The sequence below is a fragment of the Pseudoliparis swirei genome, chromosome 24 (genome assembly GCF_029220125.1).
Source record: "Pseudoliparis swirei isolate HS2019 ecotype Mariana Trench chromosome 24, NWPU_hadal_v1, whole genome shotgun sequence".
NCBI lineage: Eukaryota > Metazoa > Chordata > Actinopteri > Perciformes > Liparidae > Pseudoliparis > Pseudoliparis swirei.
The window spans coordinates 6,286,714-6,307,651 of record NC_079411.1 but is presented as its reverse complement, the minus strand read 5'-3'; the positions used below and the strand labels follow the sequence as shown (position 1 = coordinate 6,307,651).

General features: G+C 44.0%; 1 protein-coding gene and 1 long non-coding RNA gene across 3 annotated transcripts; one reads left to right on the top strand and one right to left on the bottom strand.

Moving 5' to 3' along the window:
- Positions 1–998: 998 nt before the first annotated feature.
- stox2a (storkhead box 2a) lies at positions 999–19,746 on the bottom strand. Of its 2 annotated transcripts, none has more exons than XM_056409754.1 (4): positions 19,172–19,746; positions 10,117–10,269; positions 4,855–7,438; positions 999–2,697 (listed from the first exon to the last, which is right to left on the bottom strand). In XM_056409754.1, the coding sequence occupies exons 1-4, from the start codon at positions 19,536–19,538 to the stop codon at positions 2,496–2,498; spliced, it is 3,306 nt and encodes a 1,101-aa protein (XP_056265729.1). In that variant the 5' UTR covers positions 19,539–19,746; the 3' UTR covers positions 999–2,495. The 2 variants fall into 2 exon arrangements, with proteins under 2 accessions (XP_056265729.1, XP_056265730.1); XM_056409755.1 differs by lacking the exon at positions 19,172–19,746 and adding an exon at positions 11,768–11,971 and having other exon boundaries at positions 1,000–2,697.
- Positions 12,083–18,939, top strand: LOC130190373 (uncharacterized). Its single transcript, XR_008830947.1, has 2 exons — positions 12,083–14,216; positions 17,921–18,939. It is a non-coding gene; the product is annotated as an uncharacterized LOC130190373 (long non-coding RNA).
- Positions 19,747–20,938: the final 1,192 nt, after the last annotated feature.

The window sequence follows — 20,938 nt, the reverse complement described above, 5'->3', positions numbered from 1 at the left end:
TAATATAATTCTTAATTGACTTAATGCATGACATAAAAATACTCAGTTGCTGGTGTTAGTGATCGTTGTTCCACAATGTAAGGCTGATATGTGTTGATCACACACGCAAATGTCATATGTGGCGAAATCAACAGTGCGCATGTTCAGCTTGTGAAATTGACCACGTGGGGGGGCAATAACCTGTTACCCCGCTGCCGTTTGATTGGCTGTTTGTTAAGTAATGTTGGTGTGGATCATCTTTTACAGCACATATCTTAATATACTGGTATGTTCTTTTAAAAAGGGACATTTGAGATGAAACATCTCGGTGCCCACCAGTGGTGGGATTTTGTATTAAAGCTAAACCGCTGTTAAAAATAGTGAAATTAAAAAATGGCTAATTGCTTTTTGGAGCTTATATCGACATTGAGAGGATTACCAAACATGGGGGCAGACTGAATAACAGCAAATTGAAAAGAACAGGGAACGTCTCTTCACACCTTTTTTTTAACTGGGAAATAGTGCATTGTGTCAAAAAGTGTTTCACCATTCATTATTCTCAAAAAAACACCAGGTGCTGCCGTCCTTTCATAATGGTGACTTCCACCCACTGAAGTACTAATGTGAGTTAATATGTATAATTATGTGTTGTGAGTATATAGTCATAAAAATGCGTCACAGCTTCAATCATTTTAGTCATGAAACATTAATATATATGTACGTTTGAAAAATTTAAAAAGATGTTTTTAAATAGATGGCGATATCTTGTGGAAAGCCACTTACCTTTTCAATAATCAGTTTGATTAACTTCAGGTGTGACATTTGGTGTGACATTTTGGTGCACCGCACACAGCTGTTTGGTGCCACTGCCTGTCATACAGCCAGTCAACCACTAGAGGGCGCTCGGTTTGAGCGTTTCAAATGTCAGTGATCCGAAATGGATCAGCTCGAGTAACTCAATGCATAGGAGCAGGATGTGGAATTTATAATTTATAATAATATAATCTTTATTGTGTCTCATGAAAGGTATTTCATTATAAATTCCACATTGGTTATTTCTGCTCCTGTAAAAGTGAGAAAAAAAACAGAATTATTTTCATTCGTGATAAACAGATTCATCTTTTTGTCCACAAATTATTTATGAATAGTCAAAATACCAATTGCAATTCCCTTCGGCCCCTGGATTCAGATTCTTTCTTTGTCTGTTAAAAGAGGGCAAGATGTTCATTTTACTCACATATAAGAAAAAGAAAAGCAGCAAATTATCACATTTCAGGAGCTGAAATTATACAATTTGTGTCATTTTTTGTTAACCTATTATCAAAAATAGTTGCTGATCAATCAACTAATCGTTTCAGATCTAAAATGATTACTTTCTAGAAACAACAGTCTGGTTATTAAAGATAATGCACAGATAGAACCGGTGCCAGTTCACAACCACAACGGCTGAGTCTACCGCAGTCGTGGCATCTGTATCATTCTGCCTGCAATTCTGAATAAATCTGATTATATTCTTAATTTTTCATATGGTCCATATCCTCATCAAGTTTACAAAGTGCATGGTTACGCGCAGTCTTGTTTTATCTTCGAAGTTTACTATCATAGACTAAGAAAAGAAGAACATGTTCACATTTGAGAAGCTGAAACGAGTCAGTTGATAATTTGTTTTTTACGCCAATTTTCAATCTCAACTATTATGCTTAAATATGGGCTACATAAGTCCCTAATGTGCTCGGGGAATAATAGATGTTAAAATTTCTATTTTTCTGACAACCTGGCAAACTCAATCTACTGAGGAAGATCATGTGATCTGGGATGTATACGTGTGAGTGTCGGGGTGCAGCTCATTTTGTCCAGACATGATTTTTGGTCACATAGCATCTTTAATACCACCATTATAATAATTAGGATATCAAAAGTATCGAGTATACATACATCATTTGCATTGCGGTACACAAATCTGAGCTGATTTATGTTTTTATATCTTTCATTCGTTGTTCTCAGAATCAACTTTTATTGTCTCGACATTGTGCTGACATTGAATTGTCCTGAAGAACTTGACGCTATTTCAGGAAGGAGAACATTTAATTGGACATGTATTGTTAAGTAATATAAAAAGTTTTTTTGATATTTCCAAATGTAACTTGAATCCTATAGTCTACTACTTTCCAATACCAATAGTCAATAATCTTGATATAAGCCAAACTAGAGTCCATGTCACCAAAAATCAAAGTACTTCAGGTAGGTTTCTTCCCCTACGTTGGTCTTGATATTCTGAAGTTTTTCTTCTCTTTTTTTTGCAGTAAAGTTCTTGAAGCTGTGGGAACAGTCTCTTGAAGCCATGCCTGTTTATGTAACAGTCCCAGTAAATGGATTCTCAGGAGTCTGAAGGTGTGTGTGTGTGTGTGTGTGTGTGTGTGAGGAAAGTGAGGGTAAAAATGGTGAAACACCTCACTTCCTCCTCCTCCTCCTCCTCCTCCTCCACCACCTTTCATGGTCTCAGTCTGTGCTGCCCGTCAGACGCTGGTGATGGAGGCCAGGCAGTTGGATGACTTCTGGAGCTTCTCAGGCTGTGTGGTGGGGGGTTCTGGGATGGCGCGAAAGCTGAAGGGCAGTCCGATACTACTCGTGCCGATGTGGCCGGGGCTCAGCGCTGGATTCTGCCGCCTATTGCTTTCCACGATGCTGGATGTGTTGGACGCAAGGCTTTCACGCGTTCTGCACAAGAGACGACAGAAAGTCAAGTGGTTGCTTTCAAAAAGGCACGGAAAACATCTCACAGTGTGTGTCTGCTCAATAAATAAATGCAGGACTATTTTGCAGGCTGAAAAAAACCCAGTTTCTGAGAATAAAGAAAAAAGGTTTCCTTCATTAAACAAAAGAAGAGTAATAATCCCACATTTTTCTTTGTCGTTCATCCAGAAAAAGATACAAAATCAAATGGATTAACTCCACTTTGAAACCATAACCATATGTGAAGTTGATAATTAATTAAATCATATTCATATAATGCATTATAAATATGTAGCACATGCTCCATGTCGTGTAAATTATTTATTCCTCATATTTAATACATTTATTCACCAATATTTATGTGTAAAGAGTCATCTTTCTGAGGAGCGTACCACATGTTGCATTTTGATTAACAAGCTTTCCAAAACCCAGATGATGTCATCGGGGTTATTTTCTCTTAACTAAGACCATAAAGAAATCTCCGGAGCTTTGATTTGACTTTTCTCTTTTCATTTATTCTGTCCCACTACTTTCTGCAAGTGCAGTATTCACTCGGTGGAGTTCTCTCTCTGGCAACTGTCTGGTTCGTCGTAAACTGATTCACCAATGTGAAACGAGTACCGATGTTAGTCTGATAAACAGATGTTTGCAGTTGTTTTGTAGAAAGTCGAAACGATTCATTTCATGTTGATGAATTTCATCCGTCATTTGCTTAAGCTCTTTTTTTCTGTACATAACGTACATTTATAAATGAGTTGCTGGTCTGTTCCATTAAGATGAAGGAAATAAAACAATAAGACACGACAGTGTCATCCAAGTTGCTTTAAATACCGGTCCAGTTATCCAATCACCGACCAGCAGAATTAATATAATTCATAAATGATTGGAATAGAACCATAGAGGTATTAACCAGGCACGTCTCTAGGATTTGGATACATCCGGGGCTTAGCCAGTGCGAGCGTTGTCGACGCGTTATGGGAGCGGCGGCGCTGGGCTTAGCCCAGAAGAGTGAAGCAGCGAAATTTGTAGACATAGAAACACTCTCAACAGCAGCTTGCTGTTACGTGCGCCTGCTGCCAGCCTGACTCCGCTGTTTTGGGTGAATGACGTCACGTGCGACCTGGAGGTGTTAACCACTTGTGTACCAAATTTTTTTTTTTTTTGGGTTGAAAACATTCGGGGCTAATGAAAAAACATCCGGGGCTTTAGCCCCGGGTTTTTTAGCCTAGGGACGCCACTGGTATTAACCCGTGTGTTGCCTTCGGGTCAATTTGACCCGATTCAATGTTTAACCCTCCTGTTACCTTTATATTTACTAACATATTTTACCCTTGAGGTCAATATGACCCCAGCTATTAAAATCTCCAGAAAATTATTAGAATTAATATTGTTTTCCAAGTTTAAGTGTGAGGTACTTTATGTTTGTTTGTTGACTCCCGAAAGAACACCGACATTAAACATTGAATCGGGTCAAATTGACCCGAAGGCAACACAAGGGTTAAGCATGAAACTGTCGGTTATTCTCCTTATTTAGCAGGCTTTGATGTTGTGTCATAAAATAATCTGTCAGAACGTGCTTTACACGACAACATTGAACACTTTGATTTGTTTAGCTAGATTCCACTTCAATGTTACCCGACTGCTGTTAAAGCAGGATAACTGGTCCGTCTCATTGTTTTATATTCAATATATACATTTAGAATACGGATATACACTCAGGATCTACTTTTTTAGGTCCGCCTGTATAATCTGAGGAAGCCCAACCTCAATAAATACACATCTTATTTATTCTTTCATCAAAAAACATGATGAACATTGGGAACTTTTGCAATGAATATATTGGATTGAATTATATTATATAAATGCATCAACCTCGATAGTTCAATCTAGAGGTGACAAGTCAGCAATGTTTTTGCTTAAAAGTGTTCGGAGTTACATCATCTTTGGGTTTAGCTTTTATATTTTCCTTCCCAATTTATTTACCTCCATATATCAACATCCAGTTTGACAGCAATCCCGATTTTGGGGGATATTTTAGATCCCACTGTGTTCTACTTGAGTTTACCCCCCCCGTCACAACGTAAGAGCGCACGAGTCGTGTCAGACGATGACGCCGCCGCTGCTGTTCGTGTCGGCACGTACCTGGGGGAGTTGAACCCGCTGTCCACCGTGACGCTGCTGCTGTCCATGCTGTCCAGGCGGGCGGAGTGGGCCGACTTCTGGCTGCTGCTGTTCTCCGTCTCCTTGGGGCTGAGTAACGTCAGGTTGGTCTCCAGTTTCCGCTGCAGATCGTGGTCCTTCTTCCGCTCCAGTAACCACTGCATGGTTCCCTCCCCACCAATACCGCCAACACCACCGCCGCCGCCGCCGCCGCCACCGCCGCCGCCGCCGCCGCCGCCGCCTCCACCACCACCGCCCACTTCCCCGTGGTCCTTGTTGTCCTCTGCTGTCGCCAACTCTTTGTGCTCGTCCTCCTCTGCCTCGTCCTCCTCCTCATCATCTGATACATTATAATAGTCGAAGGAGGCGGAGGGGACTGTCGGCTCGAGGCAGCCCTGTAGAGCCGCCGGTGACGCTGAGGAAGTGGCTGAATTGGAAGGCTGCTGGGGCTCAGGATTGTCTAGGGCCTCTGTTGATTTGGCATGTGAGGCTTTCCGCAATGTGCCGGACTTGGTGTAGCTGCTGTCCACGTGGCCTGCGGACAAGGCGTTGTGTGGAGGTTTGAACAAAGTGTCCTTGCTGAAGATCTCCTTCCTCTTGATCGCCACGCCGCCTCCTCCCCCTCCCGGGTCGACGTTGTGTTGGTGTGGCGTCAAACGGGCGTTTTGCGCCGGCTCCGGCGTCTGGCTCGGCGTCAGCCGCGCCGCGCCGCTCTGTCCCTTTGCGGCCGACGGGTCCTCTTTGTACTCCGGCGCGTGAGGAGAGGCGAGGCGAGGCGTTTGCCGGTCAGCCGGAGAGCCCTTTCGGAGTCCCCCTGATGAGGTTAATGTGTCATATTCTGATTTTGCCTGAGGCGAAGGGGCAGTTAGGATTGTTTCATTTGACGTATTGCACTGGAAGTACTCATCTGCTGAGGGCTTCGGAGAAAGTCCCATCAGCTCGTTGTACGATGGCAAGCTGTCTCTGCTTTTGTTCCTCTCCGTCGAACTCCGGACCCTCGACTCGTCCAAACTCCCTTTCCCCAAGTCAGGCACATTAAAATCAGAGTGGAACTTAGCAGCGGAGAGCATGATCCGTGAGAAGTGGGAGGACTTCTGCGTGGCGCGCAGGGTGCCGTCGTCCGTGTAGTAATGACTACGCTCCTCCAGGGCGGGTTCAAAGTCTTCCGGCACCCCCAGTGACGGGCCCTTGAGCGAGTTGTCCATGGACCGGGAGCGCTCCTTCGCTTGATCCGACCGGTCGTGGCGCGACTTCCTGTCCTGATTGTGACTGTGGCTCCTTTGCACTCGGGACTGGCACGTCCCGCGCGACGGCTCGGGGAAGGGCATCTCCGTGCGTCTCTTGGCGAGCTCCCCGGACACGTCCCACTCGGGAGTCACCGGGCAGTTGGAGTCGGTGACGTTGGGGTTGCTGTGGACCAGGTACGTGGCGCCTCCGCTCCGCCGGCGCTCCAAGGTGCACATGGCCTCCCGAGGCGAGCGCACTAACGAGTGGCTGAAGAAGCGGTAATCCCTTTCCATGAACAACAGGTCCCAGTTCGAACCCTCGGACGGCTCTCCCCTGGAAGTTCGGGGCTTGCTGTGCGAGCGGGACTTCCCGTGCAGGGCCCTCCGGTGGCCCCTCCCCCTCCGGCTCCGCGCACTGTGCTGGGCCGAGGACCCCGCCTTGTTCTTCTGCGTACGCTCCTCCTCCAGCCGCTTCATCACCGCCGTGTGCCTCGCCACGTTCTCCACCGTGAGGTCGGGGTTGATTCGGCGGATGATCTCCATCTCCACCTGGGCGGGGATGGGCGTGGCCGGCGCCTCCTCGTCGCGAAGGGGCCACTCCTCTGGGGGGAACTGGCCGGAGAAGGTGGCCAGCTGCCTCATCTTGTCCTTCTTGAAACTCAGCCTGAAGAGCCTGAGGCCGAACCTTTTGGATTGCTTCTCGCCGCTTTCGCCGCCGCCGCCACTCCCTTCTTTCTTTTTGGTCAGAGTGTCACTTTTATACGGGAACGACGTGATGCTTTTGCTCTTCTCGGCGGGCTCTTTAGGCGGCGGTTGCTTCGCAGGAGGGGACGTGGGAAGAGGGGAATACGGGTACGACGGAGGTTCTCCTCGGTGCTCCTTGGCTGACGTGCTGGGCGGAGGTTCCCCGCCATTGTGATCCTTGGCGGGCTTACTCTGATGAGAATCCCCCCTGTGCTCCTTTGGTGACTTACTGCTGTGAAGTCGGGCCGAGTCTTCGCGGTAGGAGTTGTACGAGTCATTGTGATTCTTGCGAGGAGGCCTCTCTTTCAGGCAGCCAGGTGCGGATGGGGTTACGTTGCCAGACTGAGGCGAAGTGCATTGCTGAGTTTGCTGTTGCTGCTGTTGTTGTTGTTGTTGTTGTGGCTGTGGCGTTTGGCGCTCTTGCAGCCGGTCATCCAGGTGATACCACTTGTTGTTGGTTCTGATGAGGGAAGGGGTGATAAAGTAGGTCTGTGGGGTGACGATGAAGTAGCCCTCTGGAGTTGGGTAGATCTTCCTCTCTCGCACCAGCATGTTCAGGGTGTGCCGCAGGACCTCGGAGCTGGGTGTGGGCACGCCTGCAGGAAACCGCACAAAGACATTTCAGATCAAATCTTGTGGTTACATTGAAATTGTTCAAACGCAGGACATTTCTATTATTTAGTTTGAGCACTGAGACAATTTGGAGACCGTTAAATAATCACGATTACAGATTTTAAATGATTTTAGTTTGAATATAACGTTGAGCTCCCATGATGTTTTAGTCACCCAATGCATGTGTTAAGATCGATTTAAAATCTAAAATAAACATATATAATCTCACTAGAGACATATTAAAAGTAAGAACAATTGGGAGTGAAAGATTAAAAATTATTTTAAATGATTTTAGTTTGAATATAACGTTGAGCTCCTATGATGTTTAAGGCACCCAATGCATGTGTTAAGATCGATTTAAAATCTAAAATAAACATATATAATCTCACTAGAGACATTTTAAATGTAAGAACAATTAGGAGTGAAAGATGGGACTGATCGGATGATATTTCTTTCTAATTATTACGATTCTTTTAAATAAAAAAATGGTATGTAATAAAAAGAAAGCATATTCTGCATCTTATTCGGCAAAAATGTTGTATCATGTTTATTTTACGTGACATTTTCAAACCAAAGTTGCCACATTTTTCATGGGTGCACCATTTCTTCAGAGATCTTGTCGATGCATTGTGCCTGGTTGTAATCATGTTTGGAAACATTATGATTACTCTAGAATTTAAGATAAACTTGCTATTGGTTAGAATTTTGCTTGACAGCACATGGATACATAAATGAATGTAATAACATTTGTACAGACCGACCCATCGGGGTTTTCACAGCTATTTATTGTTTTAAACATCGAATGTTTCCTTAAAATTTACAAGAACATTAATAATCTCTTTAAAAACCTGTTGAAAAGTTTTACATATTAGACTAATCTAAAACAGACAATTACCACAGCGCACACAAATACTTATATAAATATATATTACCGATACCTTGATCTAAGATTTAATATGTAAAAACAAATTCATAAATTAAACACTCATTTCCAGATGGCTCATGTGTATATTTATTCAGTCCCCTCAAGAGCTTAGCTTGTATAAATTACCACATCCACATTAAAAGTATTCCATTTGAAACATCCTTCATTACGCTGGTCTAGCATGGTCTTGTGTTGCCTGACATTACATCACCTCTGTGTGTTGTTACACAGCAGTGATGCAACCGATAAGATCAACTGCTTTTCATTGAGGCACCGTATCAAAATAAAGATACATTTGAGGGGCATGCTTCACATTCCCAAACTTGACTGACAACTAGTTTACACAGCGGTAAAACCTGTGCTTTTAATATCAGTTTTTGGATACATTTTAGGATTTAATTGCTTTGCATATTCTAGTAAATAAGAATATAACTATAATGTTAAAACATTACGTATATTTAACCCATTAAAAAAACATTGTGAACAAGGCAACAATTTGGAGTCGGGAAAAAAACAGATTCGTAGTCATTTTAAAAACCTGGGAAACATTTGCTTTCAGAATTTGCCAAAAGATAGTTTGGGTATTTTTTTGTAGTGGGGTTGATTGAGGTACTCATCCATCAGTCTACTACCTCCAGTAGATGGTGGGCAGAATGGGAGCAGAGCAATGTACTGCTAAAACATATTTTAGCTTCTTAAAAGAAAGTCTTGCCTAAAATAAACAATATCAGTTTAAGTGTATTATATATTTAGAATATTTTCAGGCAGGGAACTAAACTGAAATAAATCAATACTGGTTTCGTTTGTGGCTTTAAAGTTCAGCTCCCCATCATAAAGCTGAGATAATGTTCTAAATATAGCCTATACCTAAATGGATATTGATTATATTACATTTTTTAGTGGGCCATTCTTTTAGATTGTTAAATTTGTTTTGCTGCTGATGTCCAAGACGTCACTGAATTAATATAAAAACATTAATACTGGTCTGGTTGAGGTTCTTCAAATCAATTGAACGACATGTGTTCATAGACAATGTTTTATAGATTAATTTGTACATCTCACTTGTGAATAAAACTGAACACAGTACATGAGTAGAGGAAAAGGAGGAGAGGAGAATTAAGTGTTTTTCTACATTTTATTATTTAAGTTTCGGGCTGCATGTCTTTTTTTTCTATACCATGTAAGAAAAGTCTAAAATGTTGTTTCTTTAAATTTCTAATTTCGAAGGCACAGCAGTCCAAATTCCTACCGTCTTCTGCTTACTATCATATATGATGGAGAAAAGCAGAAAACCCTCTCATGACTTAATCGATGATGAAAAATATGGGCCGATATACTGATCGCTTAATTGACTAATTGTTTCATATTTATCCCGCTTGAAACATTATGACGTCTGCAAGATTTTACAGGATGAAATATCTCTCTCACTGAAATGTGTCGGAGCCCTGAGGTGAGATCAATAGATGTTTGAAGCCTCCATATATCATTACTTTGCTCTTTGAACCTGGCGAGTGTCAAATTAAACTGAGGTTGATAAATAACAAATCAAGAGATAATAAACCAGTGATGACGCATGGCGTAACTACATAATCAAATTTTTACTGTTTCCAGTAACTGCTAATTTTCTCACAAGACAAGCCACAGAATGTATTTTAAAAAAAATCAGTTTCTGCATGCTTTGTTCAGTCCTGTGTTTTGTGTAATTTTTTTTTTTTTAAGGAGGTCAGAGGGGCGTACCTGGGAAGCTGGCAGAGAGGTGCTCCACCAGAGCCTCCTGGTTGACCGGCTTGTGGGCAGAGTTCATCGCAGAGATGGCCAGGCACAAGATCTCCCCCAGCGGGATGAACTGCGACTGGCTGATCGGTGACATGCTGATCGGAGACACGTCACCTGCAGGATGGGAGAGGGAGGAGGAGGAGGAGGAGGCACAACTGTTGGATCATGAATGAACAGCAGGCGCAGCGTGTGAAGCTATGATGTAATGGTCAAACAGCAGCAGTTTGCATGCTGCCTGGAACAGCTCCACCCCTCCTCTCTGTGCTTCCTCTCGCCTCTCGTTCCTCCCGTCTTCTCGTAGGTTAGCATAACGAGGCAGCAGCTGCTGCAGCAGCAGCCGTCGTGCGAGAGCACCTGAGTCTTTGCGTACGGCGTTATTCATTTCACGCGACCGCGCAAACGTTAAAAAAAATTTTTTTTAAAAGGAAAGCTTACACAGCCGAACGCAACACGACAAAACACAGCTGACTTTAGAGCCACGTCGGCAGCTCACGCGCAGACAATCTCTGTAGCCTTTGTTGAATTAAGCCAGCTTTGCTGTCGGCGAGTAGCGAGTAGTGAGATCATCCTCCAACCAGACGGCCCCGGCTTCCAGCCCGTGAGAGCAAACATCTGGGCCGGCCGCTGCAGCATCTTTGCTGGAGCTGACCCCGTCCTCTGACCTAAATCTGGTAATCGATGGAGAGTCATGCGATAAAAAAGGGAGAGAAAATACACCAGCGATGCCTCCATCTTTGATTTGTAAGCTTACATTACGTCTTCTGACGTGACGGGCGAGTTGATGTCGCCCCATCGATCGCCGTTTGAAGTCGCGTGATCCTTTTACGACATACGCTTCTTTTGCCTGGGCTGAAATACGTGCGGGGCCCTGCCTCCTCGCCACACTCAACCGACCGGTCAGCGAAGCAACACGATGACGTTATCTCTGCTTGGTATCTCGGCCCCTTCAGCTTTCTGTGGCTTTACGAGGCTTTACTCATTTCTCTCTTTTTTTTTTGTAAACATGAGAAAAGCTGGATTCCGCAGCCTTTAGTTGTGTCGTATATTACGGGAATGAGTTGTCGTACTTATGTTTCCCATCTCGCAATGAAGCAACAAAGACACCAGAAAGGGTCTATGCAATATCTACAACAAAAAGGGGGGACAGTAAGGATGATATTTTCTTGGTAAAGACATTAGTTTATGAGGAGAGATGTCCCAGAAGCCCTTTTGTAACTATCAACTAACACAAAATATGAACCGGACATGGAACTGATGTCGTACAACGTTTTTTTGAAGGCACGTAAAAAAATATGAGGGAGAGGGACATTTTTTATATAAAGGTCAGTAAATATGAAGGAGATGGGAATACTGTAAGGAAGTCAAATGACATGTTTGTGTCCAATAATGCTGATAATAAAGAGCTTCAGATGAAATAAGACACATGTCTTCTCTCTTCCTATTTGACCTCACTTCGACATAGTGATACGAAAAGGGGAAGTTGCCATCATTTCCTTCTTCATAGTACAAACATGTTGTCCATTTTGAACTCTGCCTTTTGCCCCCCACATCAAACCGCCGTTGCTCTGCGTAGCGAGAGAGGGTGGAGCCTCCGAGAGTGTCAAAGACTCACCTGGTGCACGATAACTTGGCGGGGACGGAGAGAAATGAGGAGCTGGAGGGGGAGGAAGATGCTGCTTCTGCACACGGATGTCTTTCTCGCCGCGGGAGGGATTGTGCTCGGGCGGCCGCTCGCTGTGCTCCGAGCTGGGCCAGGCCCGCCGCACATTGCCGCTGCGGTTCTTCTTCATCGCGACCCCCTTTTTTACCAGGTGGCCGTCACCTCCCGGAGGGGCTGGGACGGGGTTGGAGGGGCTGGTGGAATGGGGAGAAGGGGGAAGGAGGGAGGAGGGAAGGAGGGAAGGGAAGGGGGGAGGGGGTGTGTGCAGGGGGAGGTCGACCAACCTCGGGCTCAGTGCCTCCCCCGCATCAGTAAGAACGTCCCGCTAGAGCGATCACACACCAGACATGGCAGGAACCAGTGTGCGCCTTCACACGCATACACACGTCTCATTTACATCCACGGGCAAGCTCCGAGCGGCGGCGTTGGCACTGTGGGCGGTTGTCACGGGCTGCTGGGCTCTCCCCGGCTGATCTGGAGCGACGGCGGCGGCGGAGGTGGTGCAGGTGATTGCGCGAGGCATCACCCGTTCATCGGCATCAGTCCCGGCCACCATTTGTAGCATCCCCATTTGCATGCGTAGGGAGGCACATTACGTCGCCGCTCTGATGTGGGAGGAGGGAGCAGGAGAGAGGTGGGGGGGGGCAGGGGTAGAGATGAGGGAAATGGGGCATTGGAAGTGAGGAGGACGGCGGGGGGAGAGATTTCAGTGGAGCTTTCGGGATCCGCTTGTTCCTTTTTGAGCTGAAGGTAACTGGGGGAGAAAGGAGGGGATAGATGGATGGTCAAAGATTCAAAGCTGAAGAGGCCCGGTCTTCGACAACAGCTCAATTCACCACAGGAGTGCTCGGCCGATCCCCGGAAAACAAAAGAGCCCACTTAAAAAAAAAATAATACAATCTCCATTCATCCTAATGGGCTGTGAAACCTCAACAGTACGCAAAGCACCGGAGACGCCGCGTTCACCTCCATCTTTATCCGATCGAGCACAAGACCCCATCGTCCTTTCGACAACAGCACACCCGGAGAGGGTGGGGAGAAAAAAATGGAGAGCATAGAAATAAATAAATAAATTCTCAAGAATAGAAATCCACCGTTTCCCGCAATCCGACGGAAGAAGCTCCCGATTCTATCGCCGTAGCATCCATTCATTAACAGGGGGGGGAGGGGGGGGGATGCAAACTCCAGTCAACGGCAAATCTCTTTCAACGCTAATGCTGCAGCTGCTCCCAGCACCTCCAGGAAGGGTGTGTGTGTGTGTGTGTGTGTGTGTGTGAGAGAACGTGTGTATGCGCGCAACCGCCTGCTGCGCGCGATTCTGCGTGAGCATGCATGCGTCTGTGTCTGGGTGATTGAGGCTGAGGGGAGGGGAGGAGTGGATGAGAGAGAGAGAGAGAGAGAGAGAATATCAACAGCTCCAAACACACACAATAATATATATATATATATATATATATTTTGACCGGGGAACAGCTCAGGTTCCAAATCTTTGGCTGAATTTCCCCCCTTCCTCTGGTGTTCCCTCACCCTCTGCTCTTGAAGGATGAGGGGTCCCTTAAGCCACCATCCGTTCTCTCTTTTGGTGTCCCACCTGAAGCTAAAGACTTGACAGGGCCACAACCAAAGTGGAAAGTGGAAGTGTTTCCCAACGTCCCGACTTTTGTCTGATTAGTGCTTTCCCACCGGTTGATTCCCAATAATAATGCTGTGTGTGGCGCCGTCGGTGGGAAGAAGAAAAAAAAACCCCAAAGCATCACCTTAATCACATCCGGAGTGGCAGCTCCTGCTAGCTGCACACTCCTGCTGACTCACATGTGTGGAGTGTGAATGGACGGTTGGAGGGACAGAATAAGGAGCAATGTGAGAGGGCAGGACGGGTGGAGGAGGAGGAGGAGGGGGGGGATGCGGTGTCACAACCAATCTGCTCCCGTTCACTGATACCAAAGAGAACGAGGAGAGGAGGGGTGAGGAGGAGGAGGAGGAGGAGGAGGAGGAGGAGGAGGGAGAGCGACACCACGCCAGCCATTTTATTTCTCAGTAGTGCTGCAACAGCCTTTGTTGCCATGACGACGCAAGCCGATGATCTCATAGCTGTTACCTTTGAGCGCTGATCCCTTAAAGAGACAGTCACTCAAGACAGGAGCGGGCAGACACCACGGAGACGGGGACGGAGCGCTCCGTCGGACGGACGGAAAGTACTCCGACATCGCCGCTGAAACATGGAGATCCCTCAACACTCGTCTCACAACCAGGATTACTGTGATTCTCTCACCGGGAGAAACGAATAGCAAGATGTCCTGATAACAGAAAGGCCTTTTCTGAAGGAAAAAAAAAGACATGTATCCACAGTGACGACATCGATTTGCATGACATCCGACGGAAAATCCTACTCACTCCAAATGTGAGGCAATTAGATTCGACACAATGAATTGATCATTATATTAGTCGGTCGACTAATAATTCACTTTCATTAATTGTTTTGTCATTATTCAAGCAAGAGTGCTTCACATACACTGGCCATGTATGGGATAATCTAATACTCTTTTCGGGGGTGTGTGTATGACAGTAAACTTTATATATTCTGATTTGTAACTATTGGTCAGATAACACATTTAAAGAGATCCCCGTTGACCTATAGGAATCTATCATGGACCTTTTTCATTACGGGTTAAAACAATGTAATTGAGAAAATGTCAAAAAGATGCATTAATAATGGACTTAATGCGTGTGAGCACGTTAACATGTTCCCAATGACGATGCTGGCGTTTTGATGTTTAACGGGTGTAATGTTCGTCTTCGCACGTTAACATTCGCCAATAAGTACTTTGCACAAAGTGCAGCTGAGTTTTGCAGATATGTGGTGAAAAGTATTCGACAAATTAAAATTCTGACCTGGTCGTGGTGTTAAATGAAGTCAGCGACCGGCCGGCAACAATGGAGCCGTCGCTAAAAATATTAAATTGTATTGGAATGTCACTAAAGGTTGTTATAGCTGTGTGTGAAATATCTTTTAAGTGAAGTGCATAAACTCATAGAAAGGCTTCCGTTCCCCAAAAAAATGTAAACTGAAACTCTGCATGCAGGATCGATCCTACAGGGATGTTTCATCGTGTTATGAACATGTCGGTCGTGGGATAGGACACCAGCTCTGAGCTTTAAACAGGGTTCTTACACATGTTGACCAATGCATTTCCATGACTTTTCCATGACTTTAAACCAAATTTCCATGACCAAACTGAAATCTCGGTATACACATGAACAAATTTAGAACATTTTGCGTTTTGAGAGCGTACGCCGACTTATATTTTGAGCGTCTTTCTTTAAAAAACATATTAGTTATTTTAAAATCTGCGTAAATGTACATGTGATTATAACACATTTCCATGACTTTTCCAAAACTTTTATGATGTACGTTTTTTCCATGACTTTTCCAGGCCTGGAAATGACCATTTTAAAATTCCATGACTTTTCCAGGTTTTCCATGACCGTACAAACCCTGTTTAAAGGATTTGTGGGCCTCCTGCAAATTCATCCGGCTTCCTTGCAAACGGGACCATTTATGCCGGTGGTTTGCCCTCCAGTGGAACATTCAGGACAACACGTCTCTTTCCCCACGAAGCTCTGAAAGCCAGACGCCGAATAAAGAGACAACAGACGTTTTACCACAGCCCACATAACACGTCTGACATTAAGATATACGGCAACAAATCGCTCTGCTGCGTTAAACATCCCCCCCCCCCCGGATTCTCCACTGGGACCCTCCCTTTCCTTCCAGTGGAGACCTCTGCTAGAGCAGGGAATGCAGTGGCAGTGTTTTCCTGAACAAACGCACCACTTCTCCTTCCTCAGGAGCGCACAGGCCTCCCAGTCCATTGTTTGTATCCTGCCAACGGATACAAAGTCCCTCGGTTAATCAGAGCGAATTGTCAGTGTTTAAAACACTTTGTTTCCACCCAGCTGAAGATCCACAATTTTAGTTTACATTTTGTAATCCAGCTCGTGTTTTGATCTCGTCCTAAATCAAACACTAACCAGGGAGTTTGGTGGGTAATCTGCATGATATAAACTTGTGGCACTCGTACGTGAGTAATGCAAACATGCATTTCACAACAGCAATATGACTTCAGCCATCTAAAAATACCAGAAAATTGGAATAATCTAGATCAGAGGTGTCAAACTCATTTTCACCGTGGGCCACATCAGCATCATGGCTGCCCTCAAAAGGTTGTCACTGAAACATATAAAGGTATAAACTACTACCCAACATATTGTTAAATAACTCTATATTTGTTCATTTGAGTGTAGAAATATTGTACGTAAGAAATGTTCTCTAATATTATTTATAACATAAATCCATTTAATTTGCAACCTTCAAAATAAAAGCACGGGATATTGTTCTTATATTTCTTTAAAAAAAAGGTGATTATAAGTCTTTCAAGTTGTCATGAAATGGTGTGGCGGGATTTTTTTGGCATGGGCCTTGTGTTTGACGCCTGTGATCTAGATTATTGGTTTTTTAAATAATGGTTGAATCCATTTATATTAGTCTGTTCGTCTTTTGTACGAGACATGTTTATAAAAAACACTTTTCAGATACATTTAATTGTCCAAAATCTTGTTAATACAAGAAAACATCGTTGCATAATTTTTGAATGCATGCATTATTCCAAATGCTGACCGTCTACACTCGCAGTTATTGAACAAAGTCCCGTGTCTAAACGTTGTTTCAATTTATCTCGCAAAGTCAAATATTGAGTAGAATAAATGAGTCACACAGCCACTTGCACTCCATACTAGAAAAACAACACTGGAAAAATGTCTTTTTTTAAAATGATCTGTATACTATTATCATTACTCGCGGAAGTAAACGGAATAAACAACATCCCCAAACATATTTTCCATGCTAGAGCTGTTTCAGGTGATCTCAACGAGGCCAAATGGCTCAAATTTAACTCTTGGCTGAATTAATCTTACTATTACACTACAGATTGATGATGCTGCCCAGTAGTGTGGCACATGCATGCACTGCAACGTCACGTCTGAATTACTTTCCCCCTGTTGGTCCCATTCCAACATAATTTCTCCCGTAGATTCTGGGTTTAGTGGTGAAACATATATCAGAACCTCATCTGCATGTGGACCAACGGCATATAAGCTCTGTTGGTTTTGGCATTATAGAGTCTGGTGAGTTATTAGCCATAAGACAAACATTCCACAGCTTATCTTTGTTTGCTCCAGCAGTGTCAGCGAAGCTACGTCACAGACAAGTGAGCGGCGGCACAAAATCACAATCGTCTTAATATTTACCGTCGGACTATAACGTACCTTTTTTAAGTCAATTCTACCAATGTCTGGAAGTTTAACGTAGATATCTGAGAAAGTGAACGTTTAAATATCTGTACAATTACAGACCGAGAGTGTCGCACACAAGGTTTCCCCAGGGAAACCACCAACCAGCTACGTATCTACACAGAGCTGCTGGAAACGATGCTAATGAGAATGGTTAGTGTGGGAAAGAAAGAAAAAAAAGGTCAAAGTTGCAGTCCGTCACACCCAAACAATGAGCAGAGTGGTGAGGGGCGCTGCATAGTCTGGCAATAAGTGACTACACGTGATACCTTTCACATTTAACTAATTAAACCCATTGTTTTTATAAAAAATATTAATGACAGCAGCTGTTTCAGCAATATACAGATCCAGATGTTTCTCCTTATCAAGATTGAATTTATTCGCATCCATGTTCATAGTTGCTTACAAATATAAGCGGGATTCACATTAATGATAAATAGAATCTACACATCATAAGAAATAAGAAAAAACTAAATTTGGTCATTAAATTACGACTTTAACAAAAGCTAGAATTTTTCAATATTAGGAATTTGATGTTTAATATAACACCTCTGCTCATTGTCATTGCGAATTGTCATGACAAGCAACAACTTCCAGAGAACACAAACTAATTTGACCCATTGTTAAAATACAAATACTGAAGAGTGCAGCTTCAAATCTGCTGTATTTGCCGTGTGAGACAGCGACACGATGATCATTATACCGAACAAACGAGTATTTATTTAAACGTTTTCTTTTCTGTCATCTCTGCTGCAGGTTGTTCACTGATGGAACTGACGATCTCAACTGAGGCTCTACTGGCACAAAACAGCTGATATGTGACATCGCTCTCATCTGCGGACACACTCGGTCGGATAAAGAAGCTTGCGAGGGTGTGATGGATGCAGCGGTTAGACTCGCTGACAATAAAGTCATCCAAACCTGTCCCAGCACACACACACACACACACCGTTATAGCCTTGCCAGGAAAAGATGAGTGTGAGTGTGGGAATGTTGAACTGGAGGAGAACTGGGCCCAGAGTCCCTTCTCCTCTCCCTGAAGGAGTAAACTACCTGTTGGGAGGCGAGGTCTTGAGTCAGAGGGAGTAAAAGATATCATATAAAAACCTCAGGGAAAAGTATTTCACTCGCATTCATAAGTAAGGAGAGTAATTTGCGGTTTCTTCCAGTAGCAAGGGGCACAACACCTGAAACCAGTCTTCCCCAGTTCGATATTATTCAAGGTGCGCAGCTATTTCTTTCATTGTTCTGGGATTTTACGGTGTGAAAACCTGAACCCTGAATTTAGTCCGAGTCTTTAGGGTGTTACGTCTCAACAGTCAAGTCCATGTCCTCATTTGTGTGACTTAAATCTCACGTCTCCAGCTCTGAACTGACGTATTTAGTCTAAACGAAAAGTACTACTAAATGGTGACGCAAGTTAATATGACCGGTTGAAATCACTTTATGTGCGTCATGTAGCTAGTCGTCTTCTGACAGTCATGTTATTGCCACTGAACACTTATTCATACCCTCTGTCATATTCATTGAATGTGTTGTTACATTGTAATGATGCCTTCTGTACACATCCGGGGAGAGAGATCCTCCTCTGTTGCTCTCCTGAATGTTTCTTCCCTGTGAAAGATTTTTTGGGAGTTTTCCCTGATCCGATGTGAGGTTCTGGGACAGGAATGTCTATGTGTACAGATTGTAAAGCCCTCTGAGGCAAATTTTTAATTTGTGAAAATGGGCTACACAAAATAAACTGAATTTAATAAACTTATTGTTGACAGACACTTTAAACGTTCGCTTTTATTGCCAATTGGTGCAACTTATTATAAATATTGATCTTGTTTTACTTGCGGATGCGCCTGCAGCGTGGCTTTGTGTGCACGCTGCAGGCAAAGAGAGGAGACAAACCTCGCGTCCAAATCACACATAACGTGGGAAACAACGACTCTCGCGACAGGACATGTTGTGCAACTTGAACGTCAGTGGAGTGCACATAGCATCTTAACTTTAACGCACCTATGCACTGGATGTCAAAGCCCCGTGGGGGTATGAGGGTCCGCCGTGTCCACCCGTTCCTGAGGACCTGGAGATGGACCTCCTCGCCCTGAATCAGCAGCACGCGCTCATCGATCCAGCCGAGGAAGAAGATCTCAGAGAGCGCACGCGTCAGCGCCTTGTTCCAGAAGAGCTGCATGTTCACGGACTTGAAGTTCGCGAATACCTCGTAGCCGGAGTGATGCTGAGCCTTCACCGGGAGCACGGCCGCTGCTGGTGCTGGTGGTGATGGTGATGATACTAGTGGGGAGTCTCCTTCATCTTCTCCGCGAACCTGCGACAGCACCAGAGCCAGAGAGTGCGGAGCTACAGGACGAGACTTCTCCATTACCGCTTCAGGAAAAGTTACCGGTGGCCCGCATGGAAATCAAAGAAAACGAGTGTTTCCTCCGCCGACCAGAAAAAACAACAACAACTTTCTAATGATATTAAAGAAATGTACTAATGAGTCAAATAACAACACGTTGTGCGGGTCCAGAGTTAGCAGCACGTTAGAAAAGTTAAACGCAGGTGCTGCATGTAAAACCAGGGAAGTCAGCAACCTGACCAGCCGTCCGCGGCAGCCCACTAACCCAATGTCAAAGAGTCGTAGGGCCTATTTGCAGCGACAAAAAAAGAGGCGAGGACATGTGCTGCGTTCAAGGGCCACACGTAAACTCCCATTTCACACGTTGCAAGACTATCAATGTGATCCTTTTTTTTGTTCGACATTGTTTACTAATCTTGTGTTGATCTAATCGCGAGCAAACAATAACGATGAATTTGATATGTGACTTAAAACACCAAAAAGAAGTTCAGCAAAGATTTGGCTCAGCAACGCACTAAAGTGACACAGAGAAGTGGAGGAACACCTGCAGATTCAGTGTGAAGTCTACTTCAACTTGTTCTAATGCAAGCTCACACAGATAGATTTACATATAAAGCATAAGTTTAAAAAAAAATACATATGTGAAACATATTTGATTCAGCACCATTAAAATAACATTATCTAAGGTATATTATTAAATATTAGTATTTGTTACATTAAATCAACCCCACATTAATTAATGCATGATTGTAGAGCTGCAAGAATGCATGGCTTAAATCTTCAATCAACAGAAAACTAACGGTTTGAATTATCAATTAATCGTTTGTTAAATCATCGAACACGAGCCCACTTGCTGTGAGTGCCACTACACTACCGTGCAGCCCAAAAGTTTTTATTTTTATAAATGTGGTAATTAGGGCTGGGCAACGATTACAATTTTTAATCGCGATTAATCGCATGATTTCCCTGATTAATCACGATTAATCGCATTTGTATACGCAAAATCCAATAATTAATTCAAAAGTAGTGTATAGCGCACTTCTATTTTAAATGTTCTGCCATATGAATGAAAGTGCCATAACATGTGTTGTCCCTGTTAGAGTGAGACACCAGAAAACACTTTCAGTGCAGTTTGTCAATTCCTAGAACTTATTTTAAATGTACTGCCATATGAACTAAAGTGCCATAACATCTGTCAGGACATTGTCCAACGCAGTTATGCAGAGACACTGTGACAGAGCGCTGGAGACTGTGAAGCAGGGACATGATCAAAAGGCAGTTGTCTCGCAGCAGCGATCATATTTGGTGCTCTATCTGTGCTCAGTGTGGTGACTTTATTTGACACATTCCACAGCTGTGCAACTTCAGTAAAGTGTCCCGCGCACGTTTCAGCATCATGTCTCTCCTCTGTTTTCATCACA

Coding starts and splice junctions, on each gene's coding strand:
- stox2a (XM_056409754.1), bottom strand. CDS start 19,538: ATGGAGAAGTCTCGTCCTGTAGCTCCGCACTCTCTGGCTCTGGTGCTG. Junction 7,439..10,116: donor CCTCTCTGCCAGCTTCCCAG/GTACGCCCCTCT, acceptor GGTTTCCTGCAG/GCGTGCCCACACCCAGCTCC. Junction 2,698..4,854: donor AGCGGGTTCAACTCCCCCAG/GTACGTGCCGAC, acceptor TCTCTTGTGCAG/AACGCGTGAAAGCCTTGCGT.